The sequence below is a fragment of the Myotis lucifugus genome, unplaced genomic scaffold (assembly GCF_000147115.1).
Source record: "Myotis lucifugus unplaced genomic scaffold, Myoluc2.0 scaffold_222, whole genome shotgun sequence".
Classification (NCBI taxonomy): domain Eukaryota; kingdom Metazoa; phylum Chordata; class Mammalia; order Chiroptera; family Vespertilionidae; genus Myotis; species Myotis lucifugus.
In genome coordinates this window covers 465601-489322 of record NW_005871270.1, presented here as the reverse complement: position 1 = coordinate 489322, position 23722 = coordinate 465601, and the positions used below count along the sequence as shown (strand labels likewise).

General features: G+C 45.8%; 2 protein-coding genes and 1 pseudogene across 3 annotated transcripts in view; 2 read left to right on the top strand and 1 right to left on the bottom strand.

Annotated features, from left to right (window-relative positions):
* LRRC41 (leucine rich repeat containing 41) overlaps nucleotides 1-248 on the bottom strand; it is a 19701-nt gene extending 19453 nt beyond the window's left edge. Inside the window, exon 1 of the mRNA XM_023761933.1 lies at nucleotides 77-248. Within this exon, the coding sequence (XP_023617701.1) occupies nucleotides 77-233 (157 nt within the window). The 5' untranslated portion in view covers nucleotides 234-248. The remainder of the gene's footprint in view (nucleotides 1-76) is intronic.
* A 312-nt stretch (nucleotides 249-560) lies between these two features.
* On the top strand, nucleotides 561-8176 carry LOC102424537 (cytochrome b-c1 complex subunit 6, mitochondrial). Of its 2 annotated transcripts, XM_006098146.3 has the most exons (4): nucleotides 561-729; nucleotides 4410-4433; nucleotides 5156-5317; nucleotides 7959-8176. In XM_006098146.3, exons 1-4 carry the CDS (start codon nucleotides 676-678, stop codon nucleotides 7989-7991), a joined length of 273 nt encoding a protein of 90 aa, XP_006098208.1. In that variant the 5' UTR covers nucleotides 561-675; the 3' UTR covers nucleotides 7992-8176. The 2 variants fall into 2 exon arrangements, with proteins under 2 accessions (XP_006098208.1, XP_023617703.1); XM_023761935.1 differs by lacking the exon at nucleotides 4410-4433 and having other exon boundaries at nucleotides 566-729.
* A 6880-nt stretch (nucleotides 8177-15056) lies between these two features.
* On the top strand, nucleotides 15057-17324 carry LOC106698731 (annotated as a pseudogene).
* Nucleotides 17325-23722: the final 6398 nt, after the last annotated feature.

Genomic DNA, 23722 nt, shown 5'->3' with positions numbered 1-23722 from the left:
GCTCACTGCCAGAGGTAGCCCTCACCCCGCGACTTACCCACACCCCGCTCTCCAGAACCCCCATATGGGCGCTCACCGCCCGCCCGCACAGCTCGAACAGGGCGGGGGGAGCGCTGGGGCCCGAGGCCGAGCTCTTTGCTGGCGCCGCTCCGGGACGTGGCCTCCATGGTCGTTGCCGCCGCTACCTCACAGAACCAGCAACTCCGGGCGCGCCAGGCCTCGGGCGCCGCCATCTTGGGGAGGTGCGCGAGCCCGAGAGTGACAGCCGCGGGCCGCCATCTTGAAAAGGTCAGCAGTTAGGACGGTTTCATCAGCGATGTGGGTGAGAAGGAGAACTGCGCTAAAGGAACAGCGAGGAGTCCGCCTACTTACAAAGTTTCCTGGAGGGCAGTATTTCAAATAAATCCCTACCTCAACATATTGGGGTCTGGCGGGACGAAAGAGACATTGCTTGGTAAATCCTTCTCAGGTGGAAATACCAGCCACCCCTCGCCCCTGCCTGTGGACGGTGGTACATGCCAATCCGAGCGTATGTTCGGGGCTGCGAGGAGTCTGCCGCACTTCCGGCCAGGTCGCCGGATATCCGCCGAGTGACCCTTGCAAGTCCTTCTTGGTTCTGAAGTGGGGCAGGCGCTGCTGTGACTGCTCGTGTTAAATCCAGAACCGTAGGCAGACATGGGGCTGGAGGACGAGCGGAAGATGCTGACCGGGTCCGGAGACCCCAAGGAGGTAAGGCCCGGCGGGGGCGGGGAGCGGGACCGAGCCCGCCCAAACCCGCCCGGGGCCCTCGTGGCCCCGCTTCCACCTCCCTCCCGCTGGAGTGTGCGGGGCAGGGAGCGCTGGCTCCCTTGACCCCCAGAATCCGTCGAGTGACCTTGGGCGAGTAGATGACTAGTCTTGGGGCCTCGACCTTCCTATTCTGTGACTATGGTGAAGAGCGACAATGCTGTGTTGACTACTTTTGGAAAAATACCATCTCCAGCCCTGGCTGGTTTGGCTCAGTGGACGGAGCGTCGGCCTGCGGACTGAAGGGTCCTGGGTTCGATTCCGGTCAAGGGCACGCGCCTGGTCCTGGGTCCCCACAATTGGCATGGTCGGTCCCCAGTAGGGGGCGGGCAGGAGGCCGCCGATCAACGATTCTCTCTCATCATTGATGTTTCTATCTCTCCCTCTCCCTTCCCCTCTGAAATCGATAAAAATACGTTTTTTAAAATACTACCTATATTTTTGACTTGACGTGTTTGGGGAAGCAGCTCCGGTCCGGAACCGCTGCCACATACACCTTCTGTGGAGGTTCCGGAGACGTGCCTTTACACCGGTTTCTGTGAAGAAGTGGTTTCTTTTTCTTTGAGGGGTCAGTGGGAAGGTATCTTTCTTTGGGGACAGTGTAGGAATGTGCGGCATAAGGGAGTTCTTTTCCAGAGTAAGAACGCCGATGTAGTAAGTATTGCCTGCTTCCTGTCCCGAGTGCTTTATGTGTGCTCATCCGTGTAAGCCACGCAATCGGCCGACGAGGTATTAGATGCGGGTACTGCCCTGTCACCGGTGAGGAAACGAGCGCAGAGAGGGTAAGCGTCTTGTCTGAGGACACACAGCTCCTGCATCCGGAGCCAGGGACTGAACCGAGGAGCAGGCCCCGGGCTCAGACTCAGCCACAGGGCGGCACAGCCGTGCAGACGCAGTCACATTTCCCATCCTCTGCCAGTTTTGTGCTTGTGGGTTCGGGATAGTTGGAAACTAACTTATCCCATAATTTTTCCTAGTCTTACTGTTTCCAGAAAGAGGACCAGAAAGACGTGGAGCCAGCCCTAGGAAGTTCAGGGAGGATATTAGACACTTCAGTAGGGCTCACCACAGCGGCAGATGAGACACAGAAAGTGAATAAGTAGTCAGTTTTGAATTTAAGAAAACGGAGGTCTCCCGGAGATTAAATCTTTTTAGTTAGTGTGATGTTGGTTTTTCTCACTGACTGGAAGTTTTACAGGAAGTATTCCATAACCAGACTTGTAGTTGGGTTTGTTTTTCCAAAACAAGCCATGATACTTTTGACACAAAATTATCAAAGACACAGAACAATTAATGTCGTAGTATTGCTAATGGGGGGGATGATATAAAGGTCTTGCTTCTAGGATAATTGATTTCTGGTTTCTAACTCAGGCAGAGTGTGATTTGTGTTCTTCTTTAAACTTTTTTTAGTATGGATTTTCTTTAAAGAGCAAGGTCAAGAAACTTTACTTAATGGAAAACTAGAATTTTTCCTCCTAAATAACATCTTTATGTTTATTTTTAAGTGTGTTTATTGATTTCAGAGAGGAAGGGAGAGAAAGATAGAAACATCAATGACACGCCCCCTACTAGGGATCGAGCTCACAACCTGGGCGTGTGCCCTTGACCGGAATCGAACCCAGGATCCTTCAGTCCACAGGCCCATGCTCTGTCCACTGAGCCAAACCAACCAAGGAAACATCTTTATGTTTAGAAGAGGCCTTTGCCAATTGTGGGAATAAATGAACCTGCCCTACCCGTCGTAGCTTTCATGGGCTTTGTTTTGGTCCCTACTTTGAAGGACATGGTAGAGAATGAGCCAGGTTGTGTTGGAATTTTGGAAACATATTGAGGGATGGCTGAGCTAGTTCTTTTATTTCCTTCTATACCTTCTCTTTCCCTTCTCCCAAATGTGGAACATGTGTGACAGGTTGAAATACTGATCAGATAGACTCTTTGCCCCAGATTTAGGTCTATGCTGATGCTCCCTTAGGGAATTTTTTTTTTTTTTACATTGTTCTCTTTGGAAGACAAAACTAAGTTTGAGAATGTGCACCAGAACCGGAAATAAATAGGAAGGGCCTGGTGTTTCCAAGCTTGTGGATGGAGGCATGTATCAACATCTTATATTGAGAGTCTACTTAGAGCCCTGGAGTTTCACAAGCCAAAAAGCAGTGGCTGTAACCATCTTTAGTTAAGCTCTGGCTAAAGGAGAGTTTTGGTCTGGCCATTTTCATATTCCCAATTCAAGTTCAGAGTCTAGAAAAAAATGTTAGTTTTTCTCCTAACTTGGTTTTAGGATGTAAGGACTAAATTTAGCTATTTCTAGTAATAATGGGACTCACCAGAATTTAGAACAAAATACTTTTTTAATGTTCCATATGAACGTATGGCAGCTTGAATTTATATCAGAAAATGTATAATTGCTGTTACGTCTCAACTGGGAGTCCCTTAGGGCTGTTGTGATTAATCAAATCATATGAAAGTGCTTTATACACAAAAGTGTTGTGCATTCTTTAGGTCAGCGGTTGCCAACCTTTGGGACCTCCCGGACCACCTATGGCGACCGCTGCTTTAGGTTGTTGCTAATGAAAGTGAGATAGTCTGTCCTTGTTGAAGTGTACCCAGGATTTGTTTTAACGAGGTATGGTAAGCTTACAGACATTGAGAGGATTGTTTTTGAAGGAAGAGTTTATTACGTACTAGAGGCCCGATGGACGAAATTTGTGCAAAGGGCTTGGCCCTCGCAGCCCTGGCTTTGTCCTTTGTCCGGAAGGTCGTCCAGAAGGTCTTTCAGCTGTCCAGTCTAATTAGCATATTACGCTTTTGTTATTATAGATAGTTCCCCGAAGAACTTAGAGTAATAAGGCCATACCATCTAGGACCACATAGAGAAGTGCCTGGACCACTCAGGAGCAGAAGGAGAAGGAGCAGGGGAAACCAGAGCCTTGGTTTCTAAGGGAAGGAAGGGGTGAGGCAGGATAGGCAAGCTTTAGCAAGGTTAGGATTGGGTAGTTAGAATCATTTCAGTTGCCTCTGGGCTAGGGAAGTGGTCCCTAGTTGTTTGGTACTTGGCCCTGGGGTGGTTAGGGCAGGGGCAATATGGTTTCCTGTGGAGAGTTAGATAAGTAAGTTGTTGGTTAGGGATTTGGATTGGTTGTTTTGCATATGAGAGGCATGTCCCCAGGCAAGTTGTTGCTATCTCTAGAAATTAGCCAGCCCTGGGAGGGGCTGTCTCTAGGATTGGCAGGGCCCCTAAAATGTCAAAACATCATAAAATACAGAAATTTATTTTTTTTTTTTATTTTTTTTTATTTTTTTTAAAATATATTTTATTGATTTTTTACAGAGAGGAAGGGAGAGAGATAGAGAGTTAGAAACATCGACCAGCTGCCTCCTGCACATCTCCCACTGGAGATGTGCCCGCAACCCCAGGTACATGCCCTTGACCGGAATCGAACCCGGGACCTTTCAGTCCGCAGGCCGACGCTCTATCCACTGAGCCAAACCGGTTTCGGCAAAATACAGAAATTTAAAAACATGGTTAATATAATGTCTATCATCAGTAATTACAAGATCAATATGATTGGGAATACATATGTCATAAAAATGCTGCTAACATTAATTTTGTTTTCCTTTTGTAGGAGGAAGAGGAGGAGGAATTAGTGGTAAGAGCTGTCTCCGTTTTGGAACCATCACAATAAAAGGAAGTTTGCGCTTCATAAAACTCTGAAGCCATTTTGAGAGTCTCTGTATTTGACACTTGGAGAGAATGGGAGTGGGAAAGGCCTTTACTTCCTATGCAGGGGAGTGTTTGGGGTGTGGGCCTGGGAAGCTGGGTCTTTTCTGGGTTTGGGGCTTCTCCAGTTGTGTCAGGGAGCAGAGCAGCGTTTTGAGGGCCTGGCACTCAGTCCTCTGCTGTTCGTGGTTTAATAATTCTGAAAGGACCATTCCCTGGACGGCCCTTCTCTATGTTAACATTGCCTTTCTAGCTGGGATGCATAGGCCTTGCTGACAGATTGAAAGTCACAGGCATTACATAATCCCAAATGCTGTGTTAACAAGTAAGGCCTCCTCTAGATCTTCAAGTTCGGCCAGGTTTCCTTTATCACCTTATTTTTCAGATAGGACTGAGGCTTTCAGTGCACACTGGCAACCTTGGAAGGCAGAAATGTGAAACTTTTTCCTACTCTTAGCATCAGAATTGAATGAGACCCCATTCTGCCATTTCTGGTGGCAGTGTGGCTCTGCCAGCTGGCCTTCTGCCCGGTAATTCAGAGGCAGCACCTTGCCTTGGTTAGTGGTTGTATTAATCAAAGCATATGGTTTGTAGATCGCCACCTGAAACCCCCATTTTGTTTTCTGTTTTGTTTGTTTGTTTCTCCATCAGGATCCCCTGACAACAGTGAGAGAGCAATGCGAGCAGCTGGAGAAATGTGTAAAGGCTCGGGAGCGGCTAGCGCTCTGTGATGAGCGCGTTTCCTCCAGGTCACAAACGGAGGAGGACTGCACGGAGGAGCTCTTTGACTTCTTGCACGCAAGGGACCACTGTGTAAGTCAGCCTAAAGTCAAGAGGGGAAAAGCTTACAGTGGCCAGGGAAGACCTGGTTCTGACAACCTTTTCATCCTAGCATTTATTGTGGCCCAGTATATGTCAGGTACAATACTGGGCACTTTGCATAAGTAATCTTACATAATCCTACCACTTTCACTTGAGGCAGATATCATCCCCATGTTACAGATAAGAAACTGAGGCTCAGAGTAGAGAAATGATATCCCAACTTGTACTGCTAAACAGTGGGGAAGCTGGATTTTGTACTTTTAAGTAACCGGCTGTTCTTTAAAATAATGTATATCTTCCAGTGTGTCTTTTACATAGCAGTTAGTCCAAAAAGTTTTTTTTGTGGGTGTTTTTTTTTTAAGTAAAATTGCTTGACTTTATGACATAATAATAAGGTATTTTAAATTATAGGGTAGACACACTCTCCCTCTGTCTCTAAAAGATCAAATAAAAAAACATTAAAAATAATAATAAAATAAATTATAGGGTAGGCAAAGTTTGATATGGTTGCTTATGTTAAAACCGATTGGGTGGCTGATAAGCATTATGAAAAGATGTTCAATACCATAGCTATCAGGGAAATGCAGATCAAAACCACAATGAGATACTACTTCACATCCACTAGATCAGCGGTCGCCAACCTTTCGGACCTCACGTGGTCCGCGGGCCACCAGTTAGCGACTGCTGCACTAGACTGACTCCTATCAAAAAAATAGGTAACAAGTGTGGGCCTATGTGGAAAAATTGGGAACCTCATGCACTGCTGATGGGAATGTAAATTGGTACAGCCTGTAGAAAACAGTGTCATTTTTCAAAGGGTTAAAGATAGAGTTACCCAGCAGTTCTACTCAGGTATATACCTAAGAGTCATCGATCAGCTGCCTCCTGCACACCTCCTACTGGGGATCGAGCCTGCAATGTGGGCATGTGCCCTGACTGGGAATCGGACTGTGACCTCCAGGTTCATGGGTAGATGCTCAACCACTGAGCCACACTGGCCCAGCAGAATCATTATTCTTAATAGCCAAAACGTAGAAACAACTTAAGTGTCCATGAACTGATATATCCATATAGTGAAATATTCTTTGGCAATAAAAAGAAATCAAGGCTCGGGCCGGGTAGCTCAGTTGGTTAGAGTCATCCCTATACACCAAGGTTGCAGGGTCATTCACTGGTCAGGGCACATATAAGAATCAGCCAACTGCCTGGCCATTGAGTAATGGTTTGAGCATCGACCTAGGAACCAGAAGATTACAGTTCAATTCCTGGTCAGGGCACATGCCCAGGTTGCAGGCTCATTCCCCAGTAGTGGGTGTGCAGGAGGCAGCCAATCAGTGATTCTCATCACTGATGTTTCTATCTTTCCCTCTTCCTTCCTCTCTCTGAAGTCAATAATAACATATCTTAAAAAAAAAAAAAAGAATTAGCCAATGAATGTATAAATAAGTGGAACAGCAAATCTGTTCTGTCTCTTCCTTCCCTCTCTCTCAAAAATAAAAAAAAGGAAATCGAGCACTTTACCCCAAACTCTAAACATAGAATTACTATATTGCTCTAGCAGTTTCACTTCTGTGTATATACCCAAAAGAATTGAGACTTTGTTCAAGGACTTGAAAAATATATTTATGCATGCATGTTCATAGCAGCATTCACAATATCCAAACGGTGGATGCAACCCGAGTGTTCGTTAATGGATAGATAAACAAAATATGAAACTTAAAGACATACTAAGTGAATCAATCAATCACAAAAGGACAAATGTCATTCCACTTATATGAGATACCTTAAGTAGTAAAATTCATAGAGACAGAAATTAGAATGGTAGTTGCCAAGGTTTGAGGGAAGGGAAAATGGGGAATTATTATTTAATGGGTACAGAGTTTCAGTTGATGAAGGTGAAAAAATTCTGGAGATTAATGATGGTGGGACAGTATGAATGTACTTAATGCCACAAAAATGTATTGTTAAAAATGGTTATTTTTATGAGCAAAGCACTAGATTAAGATCTGGGAGTGAGACAGGCATGGTCTCTTTCTTCATTATGAGCCAGAGAACAGTTAGTAAATTGGTAAGTCTCTTGGGTTTAACCATCTTAGGATAGCCTTCAGCGACCAAAAATTTAAAGAGGCTGTGCATCTTTTAACTTTATTCAGTATTTATCACTTTCAGAAATGACCTTATGTCTATATTATATTTCTCTATTATCTCTAAGTTCCATAAGAGGTGGAGATATTATTGTGTTTACTGTTGTAACTCACTTAGCACTTAGAATGGTACCTGGCATTTAGAATTGTATAAATATTTGTGGAATTGATAAGCACTATGATATGGGAGGTATATGTTTCTGTGGGGAAGACAGAGGAGGAACAGATTTGTGTAGAAATAGGGCCTAGAGAAGCCTTTCATGTTAACTTAAGTTCTAAAGGAAAAGATGAAAGAAAATGGAAAAGAGCGTTCCAGGTAGAAGGGAGATTCAGGTCACAGGGGAGTTCACTGTGGCTCAGGAGTGGTGTGAGTATGTGAGAAGGGGAATCGTGAGAGAAGGGACAGGACCAGTCTAGGTTATGCAGAACCCTGTAAGCCATGACATTAAAACTGCCAATTAATGACTTCCTTTCTTTCCTCCTTCTAGGTGGCCCACAAACTCTTTAACAGCTTGAAATAAATGTGCAGATTAATCACCCTTGGACATCAGGATATTTCCTTGTGGTTTTGAATATGCCATTTGTTTCTTATTTGTGTAACTGTAAGTTCATGTGAACACCTCATGGATTTTGGTTAGGCAAGTTGCTTCTATGTACTTAGGAGTGATTACATCTTAATAAAAGTCCAGTAATCTGCAGACCTTTATTTTAATTGGATTTTTTTATTTGAAATTTGAAGCATAAGGATAGATAATAACCCCTCTGTACCCATCACCTAGTATGTATCTCTTTAATGATAAGGACAGTATTTCTTTGATGCCATTATCACATTTAAAATGAACAGTAATTGCTTAATACCATTATTAAATACCCAGTTCATACGAAAGCTTATTTTAGAAGTGTCTTTTGACAGTTTTTTGGTCTTGGTTCCCAACAAAGTTGCTTTTCTTAAAAGGAGTGATGAGGGGATAGGTTTGTGGTTTGTGTAGGGAGGGTTATTGGAGTCTAAGGAAGGTGAGAATGGAGGGGCACCCAGGTAGGTGGTGCTGGCAGTGAGAGATTGGTTACCGTACCAATCTGGGTAGGTGGGATATTGAAGATAATGGGAGCTAGCAGAGAATGAAATTACAAATACAGAAAAGGAAAAAAAAAACCAGAATGAACCCTGCAGAGTTAAGGTATTGGTATAAACTAAGTAAATACAGATTTCAGTGTAAGTAAATATATATGCCAATATGTGTCCATGCAGGGAATATATGTTTTCCCTAGCTCAGCCCACAAAGAGGGCTTCATTCTCCAATAAAAGAAACCAGATCCCCTTGGAGAAATGGGTGATTCCAGGGCTAGGCAGGGAAAATACAAGAAAAACCATTTTCCAGAAAGAAGGAAGTACTCAAAGAACAATAGGAATGTGTCAAAAGTACATAAAACCACTATTCAAATCTGGGACAATTTGAGAATCAAAATATGTGATGACAACCCTGGTGGGGTAGCTTGGTTGGAGTGTTATTTTTCAATCCTCAGGTAAGGATTTAAAAAAAAAAATGTGTATGTGATGAAAGCATTAGATTATGGCTCATTGAATAAAATAGGAATCCATGAATCTGTATTAATATAAATAAGTGAATCAGTTGAACGTTGGGGAGGAAAGGGATACATATTAATTACAAAAGGAGAAAGTAACTGGAGAAGCTTGGCAGGCAGTAACTTGGATTAAAGCAATTTGACATTGCCCTAACTGGTTTGGCTCAGTGGATAGAGCGTCGGCCTGCGGACTGAAAGGTCCCAGGTTCGATTCCAGTCAAGGGCATGTACCTTGGTTGCGGGCACATCCCCAGTAGGAGGTGTGCAGGAGGCAGCTGATCGATGTTTCTAACTCTCTATCCCTCTCCCTTCCCCTCTGTAAAAAAAAAAATCAAAATATATATATTTTTAAAATTAGACATTGCCCTGACCGGTTTGGCTCAGTGGATAGAGTGTCGGCCTGCAGACTGAAGGGTCCCAGGTTCGATTCCCGTCAAGGGCTTGTACCTTGGTTGCGGGTACATCCCCAGTGGGGAGTGTGCAGGAGGCAGCTGATTGATGTTTCTCTCTCATCGATGTTTCTAACTCTCTATTCCTCTCCCTTCCTCTCTGTAAAAAATCAATAAAATATATTTTTTTAAAAATTAGACATTGTAGCCGAAACCTGTTTGGCTCAGTGGATAGAGCGTCGGCCTGCGGACTGAAGGGTCCCAGGTTCGATTCCGGTCCAAGGGCATGTACCTGGGTTGTGGGCACATCCCCAGTAGGAGATGTGCAGGAGGCAGCTGATCGATGTTTCTCTATCATCAATGTTTCTAACTCTCTATCTCTCTCCCTTCCTCTCTGTAAAAAATCAATAAAATATATTTAAAAAAAAATTAGACATTGTACAGAATAATCCTCACCATGTCAAGGTTGTGAAAGTGAAGGAAATACTGAAGAAGTGTTCCAGATAGACTACAGAGACAATGCAACACGTAATTCTAAACTGGATTCTGTTATTAAGGGCCTTATTGAGACAATTGGTAAAGTTAAATGGAATCTAAATTTTCTATCGCAGTTATATATCAATGTTAAAGTTGAAAATTATTAAAAACCAAACCCCAATAAAGTCCCAAATGTGTAGAACAGAGGCTGACTTCAGACGTAAAAGTCAATAGCTAGTGCTGTTAGCCATCACAATCCCATGCCTAGTGTTGGGACTTAACATATTTCCCCATAAAAACAGTAAATGGTAGTGATGAGGCTGAGGCTCTGAGGACTGCTAGTAGTGTATGTTGCTCAAGGGATAGGGAAAATGTTCCCAGTTCCATTTGGTGAGACAGGCTAGGTAAGCACTGTCAAATAGAATACTCTGCAATAATGGCAAAGTTCTGTTGTGCATTGTCCAATACGCTAGCCACTAGCCATATGTGGGTTTTGAGCACTTGAAATGTGGCTAATGTGATTAAGGTACTGAGTTTTAAGATTTATTTCATTATAATTAAAATTTGAATTAATTTATATTCAAACAGTCTTGTGGCTGGTGGTTACCATATTAGACAGTGGAGGTCTAGCAGTTGCAAACACAACCACTTGAGTGGTAACTGAGAGAAGCAGGCCCAGTAGGCATTGGGAAACTGCTTCTGCACTATAGTCAGCTACTGCTATGTGAGAATGCTTATCCAGTGTTGCTTGATCACTTGTTAAGGAGCTAGAAATCCAAGTTTTAGATGAAATTTAATTTTCAAATGAGGACAAATAACTTTTAAAGCTTTAGGCCAAATTAAACACATCTATGGATTGCAACCACTGGTGCACGTGAGAAAAACCTATATGCAAATATTTATACACCAAAGAAAGTGAGCCATGCCAAAAATGAGTGCCTTGTGCTTCAGAAGTAATCAGCAGACTGATACTCAGTATAGACAACAAGACTAAGGAAAGCTTCATAGAGAAACATGACAACGGAGCTGAGAATCTGAAGGATTTATGTTTGCAAAAATGGGGCAAAGAGCCACTTGAACCTAGGTGCTCTTTCAACCTATTGTCCTAGCTAGAGGGATGGCCAGCATTTCCCAGCCATTTCTGACTTAAAACCCATTTCATGGTGATCTCACAAATACCTTTACAAATGGCGACATTATATTTGTTGTATGTAATCTGATGATTTTCAAACAATTTTAATTTCCAAAGAGAGCAAAGCTGAAATTTTGTAGTAAACATCCTTAATTCATTACTAAGATCTTAGTGTTTCCTAAAATGTTACTAGTTTTATCAGGAGGGAATTACCCAGAGGAAGAGCTCCCGAATTCTGCTTAGAGGGTGCTTGAGTCTGTTGCTGAGTACTAAGCTGCCAATGAGGATGGTGAAACTCCATGTATCCAGACAAAGAACTACTGGATAGCTATAAACACAGTAATTCCCAAAGTTAACAGAGGACTGGGAGATGTTCGAATTTTGACCAGCTAATATGGGGAGTTCCTGTTGAATTTTTTGAACACGTGGAATACTGAACTTGAACTCCAGAAGGGGACACCTCAGCATAAAGCTAAAACTAGCCGTGGAGAGGCTACTTACAAATCTTAAAAAGGAGCCATGAAAGGATCAAGCTGATTAACAAAAAAACCTGACTGCTTGCCAGAACAAAGTTCAAGACATTTTAGCCCGGCTGGTGTGGTTCAGTGGTTGAGTGTTGATCCATGAACCAGGAGGTCATGGTTTGATTCCCAGTCAGGGCACAAGCCTGGGTTGATTCTCATTGATGTCTCTCTCTTGCTCCCTTTTCCTTCCTTTGTGAAAAAAAAAAAATTTTTTTTAAAAAGACATTTTAAAGGAAGACAACAAAATTCAGCATTCAACAATGTAAATTTCATAGCACTAAGAATTCAATTAAAAATTGCTAGATAGCCCTAACTGGTTTGGCTCAGTGGATAGAGCATCGGCCGGAGGACCAAAGGGTCCCAGGTTCGATTCCGCAAGGGCACATGCCTGGGTTGCGGGCTCGATCCCCAGTGGGGGGCATGCAGGAGGCAGCCAATCAATGATTATCTCTCATCATTGATGTTTCTATCTCTCCCTCTCCCTTCCTCTCTGAAAGCAATAAAAAAATATTTTTAAAAAATTGCTAGACATGCAAAGAAGCAGGTAAATGTGACCAAGAGAAAACAGTCAATAAAAACAGACCCAGCCCTAGCCAGTTTGGCTCAGTGGATAGAGCGTCGGCCTGCGGACTGAAGGGTCCCGGGTTCGATTCCGGTCAAGGGCATGTACCTTGGTTGTGGGCACATCCCCAGTAGGGGGTGTGCAGGAGGCAGCTGATCGATGTTTCTCTCTCATCGATGTTTCTAACTTTCTATTCCTTCCCCTTCCTCTCTGTAAAAAATCAAAAAAATATATTAAAAAAAAAAACAGACCCAGAATGACAGAGATGATAAAATAGTATACAAGGACTATGAAATTGCTATTATAGCCCTAGCTGGTTTGGCTCAGTGAATAGAGTGTCAGCCTGTGGACTGAAGGGTCCTGGGTTTGATTCTGGTCAAGGGCATATGCCGGGGTTGTGGGCATGATCCCTGTTGGAGGCGTGCAGGAGGCAGCCAATGATTCTCTCTCATCATTGATGTTTCTATCTCTCCCTCTCTGAAACCATTAAAAAAATATTTTTAAAAAAGAAATTGCTATTATAAATATACTGAAGAATTTAATGGAGATCAACATAATGAGAGAATTGGAAAATATAAAAATGAATCAAATAGACTATATGGAGCTTAAAAATACAACATGTGAAGAAAAAAACCCCCCAACAATTATCTGCCCTGGCTGTGTGGCTCAGTTGGTTGGAGCATCATCCTGTACCTTAAAAGATACATAGGTTGTGGGTTTGATTCCTGGTTGGAGCATGTATGGGAGACAACCAATTGATGTTTCTCACTCCCTCTGTAAAAATAAAACATATACTCAAGTGAAGAATTTAAAAATAATAATAAAATAAAAATACAGTGGCCTTGCTGTGCACCGGAGCCCAAAGACCCACCATGATGTGTGGGCAGAGCAGGAATGGAGGCAAGAGGCCTCTTAAAGCAGAGGGGAGCTGAGGTGTGGACCTGAGGAGAGGAAGGTAGCCCAACTGGAGCCTACAGGGGTTTAGGTTTTGAAGAGCTTGCCTTGTGAAATTATCAGCTGGGACACTGCTAACTTGCTGCAGCCGAGAGTTCGTGGACACCTGCCAGCAAAGGTACCCTCTTATTTCTAAGCAGAGCACCTGGCAGGATGTCCCTGCAGAATGTGGAGGAAAGAGCAGAGGGCTTGGATCCTAGAGGCTGCCAACAAGTCCTGGCCACCCTGTCCCAGCTTGTGTCCTGAAGGGACCTCTATATCTCTGGGGGCTTAACTCTTGCAACCTCTCTGCAGAGTCATACAGCGACATAGCCACAGTGACAAATGCACAGAGGGCCCTGGAGCCTCCTGGGTTCGTGAAAATGGGGCCCACACACATCAACTGCAGAGACCGTCCTGATTCCCCATCCGGTCTGTTCCATCCTGGTGGCAGGGATGACCCTTACCTTCTGCAGTAACAGGAACGGGACAGCAGATGGCGACAGTCTCTGCCGCCTCCTCCCAAGGCAGGCAGCTGGGCTGGGCTGGGTGGAAACCACACCCGGTTACCCTTTAGAAGGGGTAAGTGGGGGCTGAAGGAGAGCTTTGGGGCCAGGTGGGCATCCAGCTGCCCTGGGAGGCCTGTCCCGCCTGCCACTCTGCAGACAGGTCCTCTCTGGTGGTCACGCTGCTCCGGCCGAGCCCTCCAGGAGCTGGACGGCAGCACAGACTCGGTACTCAAGGCGTTTTGGGGCGGGGAAGAGGGGCAGGCCGAGTGCCCACCTGGTGTCTGCACCCCTCTGTCCAAGAGGTCAACCCACCGGCCCCTCCCAGACTGGTTTGAGGACCCTGGGGCTGCAGGCAGGACCAGGGGGACTAGTGACAGGCTGGAGCTCGGGCTCAGCAGGTCCCTGAAGCTGCAGGGGAGCTCTGAGTGGGGCTCCAGGGGATGAGAGATGCTGCCACCGAGGCGGGGTGGCATCAGGGACTTGGACCAGGCGGCACAGGGGCAGAGCAAATGCAGGATGTCAGCCGGTTTGCAGACCCCGAATCAATTTCTTTTCAAGGTAAAACAAAATCTGCCAGGGGAGGCAGGTGGCGGAAACCAGACACAGGAAAAATAATTCAAGTAAAATTAAATGTAAAATTGTATCCGAGGCGGGATGGCCGGTAGCAGCCAGGACCGAAGCGCCAGGATCCGTGCTCAGGAAGAAACCCCAGAGGTGAGATGGGCGCTATGGCCCACGTTCCCGCCCTGTGGCCAGGTGCCGCGTTAGAGTTAAACCCGGCGCGGGGGCAGCCAAGCCCCGGAATGCAGGGACCGCGTGTCCTGTCCGCCATTCCGCGGGCAGCCCAGGCCTTGTGGCCGTCCAGCCGCCCCGAGCACGGCGCCAGACCCTCCGTGCGGCCACGCGCGACCGTGGGCAGCTGTGATCCTAGGGATGTGGGCGCGTGTGCGGGGAGCGGCCGCGAGCCTGCGCCTGATGGGGCCTTGGCGGTCGCAGGGCCGCCTCGTCCTGGGGACATGCCTTCGGGCGCCTTTCCCGGAGTTTGTGGGGAAGGTCAGGTGCACCCCCTGAATGACCCCCACTGTCGCCTGGAGGAAGAAACGGAGCCCAGCAGGACTGGCTCGGGGTGCGGTGGGACAGGAAGTGGGGCGCCCCCCTCTCGCGTGGATCCGCCAGCAAAACACACGCACACGCACAAGTGAGCCGGCGAGACGCCCTTCCATTTTGTGCCCGTGAACTGCAAGCAAACACGTCGGTGGCTCCGCAGCCACCTCTGCTCTCCCAGCGCCAAGGGAGTCTGTTGCTGTCACTGAAGCCACAGGGAATCCTGTGAACTATGGCGATGAGGGGTTGCCACATCTGCACACTCCCTGGAGGAGCGCCGGGCACCGCGTGCTCCGCCCTCTCTGGTGGCCTCGTCTGCTACTGGCGGCTGGGGCTCCGACCACTCTCCTTCCCGACCACAAGGACGGCGCGATGCTCCCGCGGCGGCGGGCGGTGACGTCCCAGGCCCGTCCCCCTGGCTTCCCGCCCTCGCATCCTGCGGACGACGACAGGTCCAGGTCGGAGCTGCTGCGGCGGCGGCTCAGTCACCACCAGGCGGTGCCGCAGCGGCGCGGGCCCTCGTGGTGTGGAGCGATGTTGGGGGGAAGCCACGGGAGGACTTCTGGGGCCTCACCCCGTGCCCTGAGCTTCAAACCCCCGACGACCAACAGCATGAGAATCGGCTCCGGGCCTCCCTTGCACTGGAGACCCAGGCGGGTTAATGGCGATGACGACGCTACTTAGCGCCCCAGACCTCGTTTTTGCTTTTTCCGTTTGTTTGGCAGCAATTTCCTGATGAACTTGTAGGGTTTGTCCCCAGCAAGCACGTTTCTACCGCGTCACGTGGGGCATCTACAGCTACGAGGCTTTGAGCTGCAGACGCCGGGCGTGGGGGACGGTGACCACGCTCCGCGGTGCTGACGGGCCTCCTCCTCCAGCAGCGAGGACCTCCAGCTCCTCCAGAGGCAGCGCAGCGTCCGCCCTGCTCGGCGACACGCAAAACTGCAATGACATCGCCATGGCCATGAACTTCCTCGTTGCCAAGCACACCAGGAAGACGTCGGGGGTGTTTGTGAAACCTGTAAATATGGGCAACTTGGAAAAAGAAACCAGGGGGCCATTCGGGAATGTGGCGTCGAGCAGAGCACTTCTTGCCCAGCTCTTACTGCGTCGATTAGCTCGTCAGCATCGACTCGTGCGGCGGCATCCCCTCAGGTACTCCTACAGCCTGACCGCTCAGTTCAGTTCGGCTTTCCCGATGCCAACCCAAAAGTCAGGTGTGAACGCCAACCTCAGTAGTTGTGGTTGCTTGCTTGTTTTTTAAGCAACATCATGAATTTTTATCCACTTCGAAGTCTCTACAAAGGGAAAACTGTGCAGTGCTTCCTGGATGTAAAAGCCACATGAACTTCAAAAGCCCAGAGCCAAAGAGGTCTTCCTGTGAGGCGTGTTCAGGCCGGACATAACTCCTGGGTCAGTGACTTGGTGGTTCGCATTCTGAAATGGCCCTTCAGTTGCTTTGACGCCTGGCACTTGCCTTGAGGACCCATCGTGAACTGTTTCCAGGATCAGAAGCGTTTCAGCTTTTTCATTAAAGGACAGTCTCTTGCATTCGAAGCCTGAGATGCTTCTTAGCAAAGCCCGTGAGCTGGGAAAGGCCACGAGGAGAGACAGGCCTCACCCGGTATCACACAGTGGAACTTCCCTGACTCAGTGTTGCAGCGTTCCCTGTGGTCCCCCAGCCAGGCTTCCCAGGGCTGACTCAGCCTGGCTCGGCTTGGGGCAACCATCATGCTTTTCTTTCTGTCCATAATTCTGCACGACTGCGAGGCTTCATGTAACAGCTGAAGGACGTCTCTGTTCTGCTTGACTTTCATGAACGTTTCCTGCATGGATCACGGGAAAGTGCATCTGGTGTTTTTATAAGCAGCTAACATGCCGCAAGGAGTCGATGTTTTACCAGGTTCAGGTGGTGCGTTTTTGTCACTGAGCCTGACCTTGAGATGGTACATTGATTTTTATATTTTATAAAGTATCCCTTCTGAAAGAATGTTGAGTAGGCACAGGCAGAAGTCAAAACTCTATTATCAAAAGATCGTTACTGTTGGGGCATAGGTTATCACGTGGATGCTAGAGTCGTGTATGTTATACACAAAGTCAGTCTCCTGCATTCAGAACCTTTTATTTCTTCCCCCTGCCCCCCCCCAAAAAAATCTAAGGCACTATTCATCATGAAATTTTGATTACATAGATACAGGAAAAAATAAGGGATCTGTGTCATGGCAGAGGAATTCTCTAGGGCAGTGGTCGGCAAACTGCGGCCCCTTGAGTGTGGCTCTTCCACAAAATATTATGTGCAGGCGTGCACGTACAGTGCGATTGAAACTTCGTGGTCACACTCAAGGGGCCAAAGAGCCACATGTGGCTCGAGAGCCGCAGTTTGCCGACCACGGCTCTAGGGGGTCTGCACAGGTAGGTTACATTGCCCACGATGCTGTACAAACTAGTATGTGTTCCATGGTGTCTGTCTGGTCCTTGCTTAGGAGCACTTACGTAGGCCTCTGTCTTCCACGTCCCTCCTCCTTTTCCACATTCTCTTCTCTCTTCCCCTCCTCCTCCCATAATGCCATTATATCCCCACAAAGACAAAGCTGTGAAAATCCTATCTAATAAAGAGGGAATATGCAAATTGACCATCATGCAGTCACAAAGATGGCTGCTCCCACAGTGGAGGCGGGGTTTCCGTAACACAAGATGGCTGCACCCACAGCAGAGGCTGAGTTCCTGTAATGAGCCTTAACGAGCAACAGCAGGGACCTGAGGCCGTGCCCCCCACCTGGCAGGGCTTGACAAGGGACCTCAGGCCACGCCCCTCACCCCAGTGCCGGGCTGGAGGACCTCAGGCCACGCCCCCTGCCCCGGGGCTGGGCTGGGGGGCCTGAGGGTGCGCTGGGGGACCTGAGGCTGTGTCTCCCGCCCAGCATGCGCCTGGGGACCTGAGGCTGCACCCCCCTGCCTGGTGCCAGGCCGGGGGACCTGAAGCTGCAGTGGGGCCGGCCGGGTCTGGGTCTCACGTGATTTTGAGGCCCCGTGGGTGGGGGGGACTTGACTCTGGGTCCCGCAGCACACCCCAGACTCTGACAGGAGGAAGATTTTCATATAGATTTTACTAATTTTCTTTCATCTCTGACACTTCTATTATAGAGAAAGGGCAAATAGCAATATTAAAATATTTCCTCTAATTAATCCCCTTTTAATGTGCATGAATTTCGTGCACCGGGCCACTAGTATTATAATAATCCTGGTTTATGTTCCAACAATGAGGTCTCTGTGTAGTTAGTCCAGTATGTGTTGTTTCTTTGCATTGGCATGTATGTGTGCGTTAATGCAGTCAGATAAAGTCAATAGAATGCAAAACCTTTCTAAGAATCTGTAATGTTAATTATCTGCTTTGTCCTCTTGGGATTGCACTGTCAAATAAATAAAATGAACTTTTACCAAAGTAAAATAAAATAAAATTGTATCCAAAAATAAATAAATAAATAGAGACACCAGAGACACACACCATATTCATGGATTGAAATAGAACATTCCAAATATGTTACTTTTCCTACACTTTAATACTCCCCAGTCAAAATCTCAACTTTGCTTTTTACTAAGTTAAATGATTCTAAAGTTTACCTGGAATGGTGTTTCAGAATGACCAATAAAAATTTCCAAGAATAATAAAGTCACAATTGCCCTACCGAAATATACTCATAAATTAGTGAAATGAATTTGGACGCCCAAAAAACAAACTTGATAATTTAAATTTAATATATTATAAGAGTGACATTTCAAATTAGTGGGGTAATGTGGAATTATTCAGCAATGGTCATTAGGACTAGATAGCTATTTGAGACCTGAGCAGACACCTTACCAAAAAAGATACAAATGACAAGTAAACATATGAAAAGATGTTCAACATTATGTATTAGGGACCTGCAAATTAAAACAACAATGAGCCCTGGCTGGTTTGGCTCAGTGAATAGAGTGTCAGCCTGTGGACTGAAGGGTCCTGGGTTTGATTCTGGTCAAGGGTACATGCCCAGGTTTCGGGCTTGATCCCCAGTAGGGGGCATGCAGGAGGCAGCCGATCAATGATTCTCTCTCATCATTGATGTTTCTATCTCTCTCACCCTCTTCCTTCTTTTCTGAAATCAATAAAAATATATTTAAAAAAAAATAATGTGCACACAGAAAAACTGAGGATTTTGAAAAATAAATAGCCCTAACTGGTTTGGCTCAGGGGATAGAGCGCCGGTCTGCGGACTCAAGGGTCCCAGGTTCGATTCCGGTCAAGGGCATGTACCTTGGTTGCGGGCACATCCCCAGTGGGGAGTGTGCAGGAGGCAGCTAATTGATGTTTCTCTCTCATCGATGTTTCTGACTCTCTATCCCTCTCCCTTCCTCTCTGTAAAAAATCAATAAAAATATATTAAAAAAAGAAAAATAAATAAAAATAAAACAAGATATTACTAAACACCTTAGAATGGCCCAAATCCAAACGACTGACAATATCAAATGCTAGCAAGGATATGTAAAAATGGAAACTCTCATTCATCGCTGGTGAGAATGTAAAATGATACAGGTGCTTAGCAATCTACATATATAAAAGGCTAATATGCTAAATGTCTCTCTGGGTAATGACATCACATAGCAATGCCCTGCTTCCTCTCCGTAGTGACTAGCCTCCTTGCAGTTTTTTCAGCCCAGGAACACAACTTGCTTTATAGCCAGGTGCAAACATTTTACACTGTAACCAAATGTCCGTGAAGCGTTTTCCCATGCCTCATCTCATTTGATCCTCACAGAAGTCCTGGAGTAGGTAGATAGGAGACTCAGTGGAATCCTATTTTCTTTTCATTAGCCAGAAAACAGAGATTTAGAAAGCTTAGAAACTTGACCTGACTGAAAAGAATTAAGAAATGGTGGACCTTGAAAATGACTTCAGGTTTTCTCATTGTGCAGAATATAGTCAAACACTGCTGCAGTTAAATATTTTACCCTTTGTTCTCCCTGCATGATCTACAATAATAATCTGCTTCATGTTGATCTTTACTGCTGTGTTGCTGACAATTACCTGAAAGAGAAGTTGGGGTGCTTCACTGGGCTGGAAAAAGTTTAGCTAAATCAGAAAGCAGGTCTAATTAAGCAAATTTATTCTATATCTAAAAAAGGCTAAGTTGACTCGTGCATGTGCGATACATATAAAGCTCTCGCTGGTGCCAATCGCACGCGTGTTTCCTTTTTTCCCCCCCAAACAAGGAAATGCTTATAATTGAAAAAATACATGCTTGATCCTAAGTTTAAAATACACATATCACATTTACATACATGAAAAAATATACCAAAATTGTTCATAGTACCTCTCTGGATGGTATGAAGATGCATGATTTCTATTTGACTTCCTACTTTTCAAAGTATCTACAATAACATATATTTTAGTGGCTGTCCTGTGACCAACCTCCAGCTAAACCCACCTGCTTCAAGGTTTCACAGGACACATGACACACTCTTCTCCCACAGCTGCTCCTAGCAGGCACCTCTGAGCTGCCCTTGAACCTCTGCTCCCAGCACCGACCCACTGCCTCCAGGGGCTCAGGCGTGTTTACACCCCAGCCAGGGTCAGCTGCACCTGATGTCACGGTAGATAACTGACTTAAACACGACACTTATGCCGAAACCGGTTTGGCTCAGTGGATAGAGCGTCGGCCTGCGGACTGAAAGGTCCCAGGTTCGATTCCGGTCAAGGGCATGTACCTGGGTTGCGGGCACATCCCCAGTGGGAGATGTACAGGAGGCAGCTGATCGATGTTTCTCTCTCATTGATGTTTCTAACTCTCTATCTCTCTCCCTTCCTCTCTGTAAAAAATCAATAAAATATATTAACAAAACAAAACAAAACACGACACTTATGAAGTGTGACTCTGTACAGAAGACTGTGTCCATGAAAACCAAGGTGAATGCCTTCCATGCATTTTCAAGTTTTGGTTGGAAAAGAAAAACCCGCTTGTTGGCAACACAAATGTAAAGATTAGGAAAGAAGAGCATGCAAATCTGGGAAGATTTTGTATGTAGATGCTCTCATAAGATTGCAATCCACTGTAAAGAAACCGAAATGTGAAACCGTGGGTGACTTAAAGGCGTGGGTTTTGCAAGACAAGGGGCCGATCGGAGGCTGGTTGTAGGCCCCTCCAAGGGGGCCTGGCCCCTCCACGCGCCTGGTGAGCCCGTGCACATGTGCATGTATTAACTTAAAGACAAATATTAACTCCTATTATGATTCCTGCTTGAGTCTACTTTTTCTCATTCTGAATTTCTACAATCAGGAGAAAGAAAAAACCCTCAAGACATCCATGTTTAAAAGTGAGGTCACCTCCCAGTTCATGCTGGACCAACTGTGATGTCACTCCTGGTCAACACAGAGCTGGACTAGCAGTCACTCCTGGTCGACGCTAACCCCGGACAAGCACAGTCACACCTGGTTGATGCAGACCCCGGGCCAGCACATGAGGAGGAGCTGGGAGGTCAGGCTGCGCTGGTCCCAAGAGTCAGAAGACTTGAGCTCAGGATGTAGACACTACACACTTGGGCGACTTCCCTCTTGGGGCCGCAGTCCCATAGCTCCAAGTCCTGGGGGCCGCTGCGCCCGGTGGGCTAGCAAACCAGGACTCCCACAATGCAGCGCTCCACCCACACGCGTGTGTTTCCACCTGTCATTGTCCATCGTGAATTTGGCCGACACTTCTATTATAGAGAAAGGGCGAATAGTGATATTAAAATATTTCTTGTAATTAATTTCCTTTCAATGTGCACGAATTCATGCACTAGGCCACTAGTTTCTTATAAAACTAAACATACTCACCCTGGACGGTGTGCTCAGTGGTTAGAACATAGGCTCTCAAACAGAAGGGCAGATTCTCTGGTTCGATTCCTGGTCAAGGGCATGTACCTGGGTTGCACATTCAATCCCTACCCCTGGCGTGTACAGGAGGCAACCAATAAATGTGTCTCTCTCACCTCTCTCTCTCTTTCTCTTTTCCTCCTCTTCCCCTCCTTCCTTCCACGCTAAAAATCAATCAATGGAAAAAATGTCCTCCAGTGAGAATTAACAACAACAATAAAAAACAAACCCAACAATGAAAAAAACCCTAAACATACTCTTATCATACAATCCAGTCATCACACTCCATGGTACTTGCCCAAATGAATTAGAAATTTATGTCCACACAAAAACCTGCACACAAATGTTTATAGTAACTTTACTTATTTTATTATTATTTTTAAAATTATTTTTTCAGCAGTTTATATTTTCTAATCCTTGTTATATTAATTCACTACTATATACCAGTAAAGCAGCATTTTAAGACATGCTAAAAAGTATAAAGATCCATAAAACTATCACCTGCTTATTTTTCCTGTAGTTTAAGAAATAAAGCATTACCTAAGTTGTTGGTTCTCCCTGGTAATCTGTCCCATCCTCTTTCCTATAGTAACTTTACTTATAATTGCCAGAACTTTGGAAGCAACAAAGATGTCCTTCAGTAAGTGAATAAATGGTAGTATATCCAGACGATGGAATATTATTCAGTTGTAAAGTATACGAGCTATCAAGACATGAAGGAAACTTAAATACATATTGTTAAGGGAAATAAGCCAATCTGAAAATGCTGTATGTAGTATGATTCCAACTATGACATTCTGAAAAAGGCACAACTATAGAGACAGTAAAACAAAACAAACAAACAAAAAAAACACCTGTGGTTGCCTGGAGTCAGGAGGGAGGGATGAATAGGTAGACCTCACAGGATCTTCAGGATAGTGAAACTAGTCTGTGTGATTCTATAATGTTGAGTTGGTGTTACTATATATTTGTCAAACCCCATAGAATGTACGCCAAGAGTGAACCCTGATGTAAGTTATGAATTGGTGGTGACAGTGTTGTGTCAGTGTAGGCTCATCAGTTGTAACAAATGTACCTCTCTGGTGCGAGGTCAAAGAGGAGGAGGTTGGGGAGGGGGCAGCAGGTATATGGGGAATCTCTGTACCTTCCACTCAGATTTGTTAACCTAAAACTGCTCTAAAAAAGAATTGATTTTGTAAAAAGTCTTTACCACAAGACTTTCCAGAGCCATTACTATTGGGATGTTATATTCCAGATGCACAAGAGGTGTCATAATATGCAATCTTTCCCAAACTCCTTTCAGCGTTGTTATGAAACACCTTTGAGCATCTCACATACCTCATAAGCAGTTCATGGATTGCTGCTCTCAGCCACTCCATTCTCCCCTACCCCTTCTACCATGGCCCTAGTTCAGCTCTTACCCTTTCTCTGTCCCCTAGATCTGGTCTTATTCCCTCAAACACATTGTTCTCAATAGCTGCCTAAAACTCAAATCTGACTATGTCCACTGTTTACAACACTTCAAGCTAAGCCCCTTCCTAGGGTATAGGAAGCCCCTGTCACCTGGCCCAACCCCCCTCAATCTTACCCCTTACCACCCCAATTCACATACCTTAGAAACATCGAACTGCTGTGCTTCCCCGAATGTTCTGTGCTCTTGTAGGGCTCTCTCTGTTTACACCCTACTATCTGTCTGTAATACTCTTCTCCCCACCCACTGGTCAACTACTACCTCTCCTCTAAGTCTGTTGCCCCATGAGACTGTGAGCTGAAGAGTGGGGACTATGTCAAATTCCTTTTTTCTGATCTCTTCTTTCCAAATTCTAGAAGCCAATGGGCCCCAGGCTCAGTTCTCGTCTCATGGGGCTTTCTTAGGTGACAGCCCCGGTCTCAAGGCTTTCCATACCATCAATCTGTAACAGCTCCCAGACCGACACTCCAGCCACACAATTTCCAGTGCAGACATTGACCCTTGTTCTGTCGGCTCCTTCTCCAGATCCCCACACAACTGGCTGCTTATTCAGGCCTCAGTTCAAATGGCACCTCCTCCTGACTTCTCCATTCAAATGGTCCCATACCCACTTTCCCCTTAAACTTACCTTGTGTTACGTTTGAAATGAAATCATTTTACTTTATTGTCCACCTCTCCTAC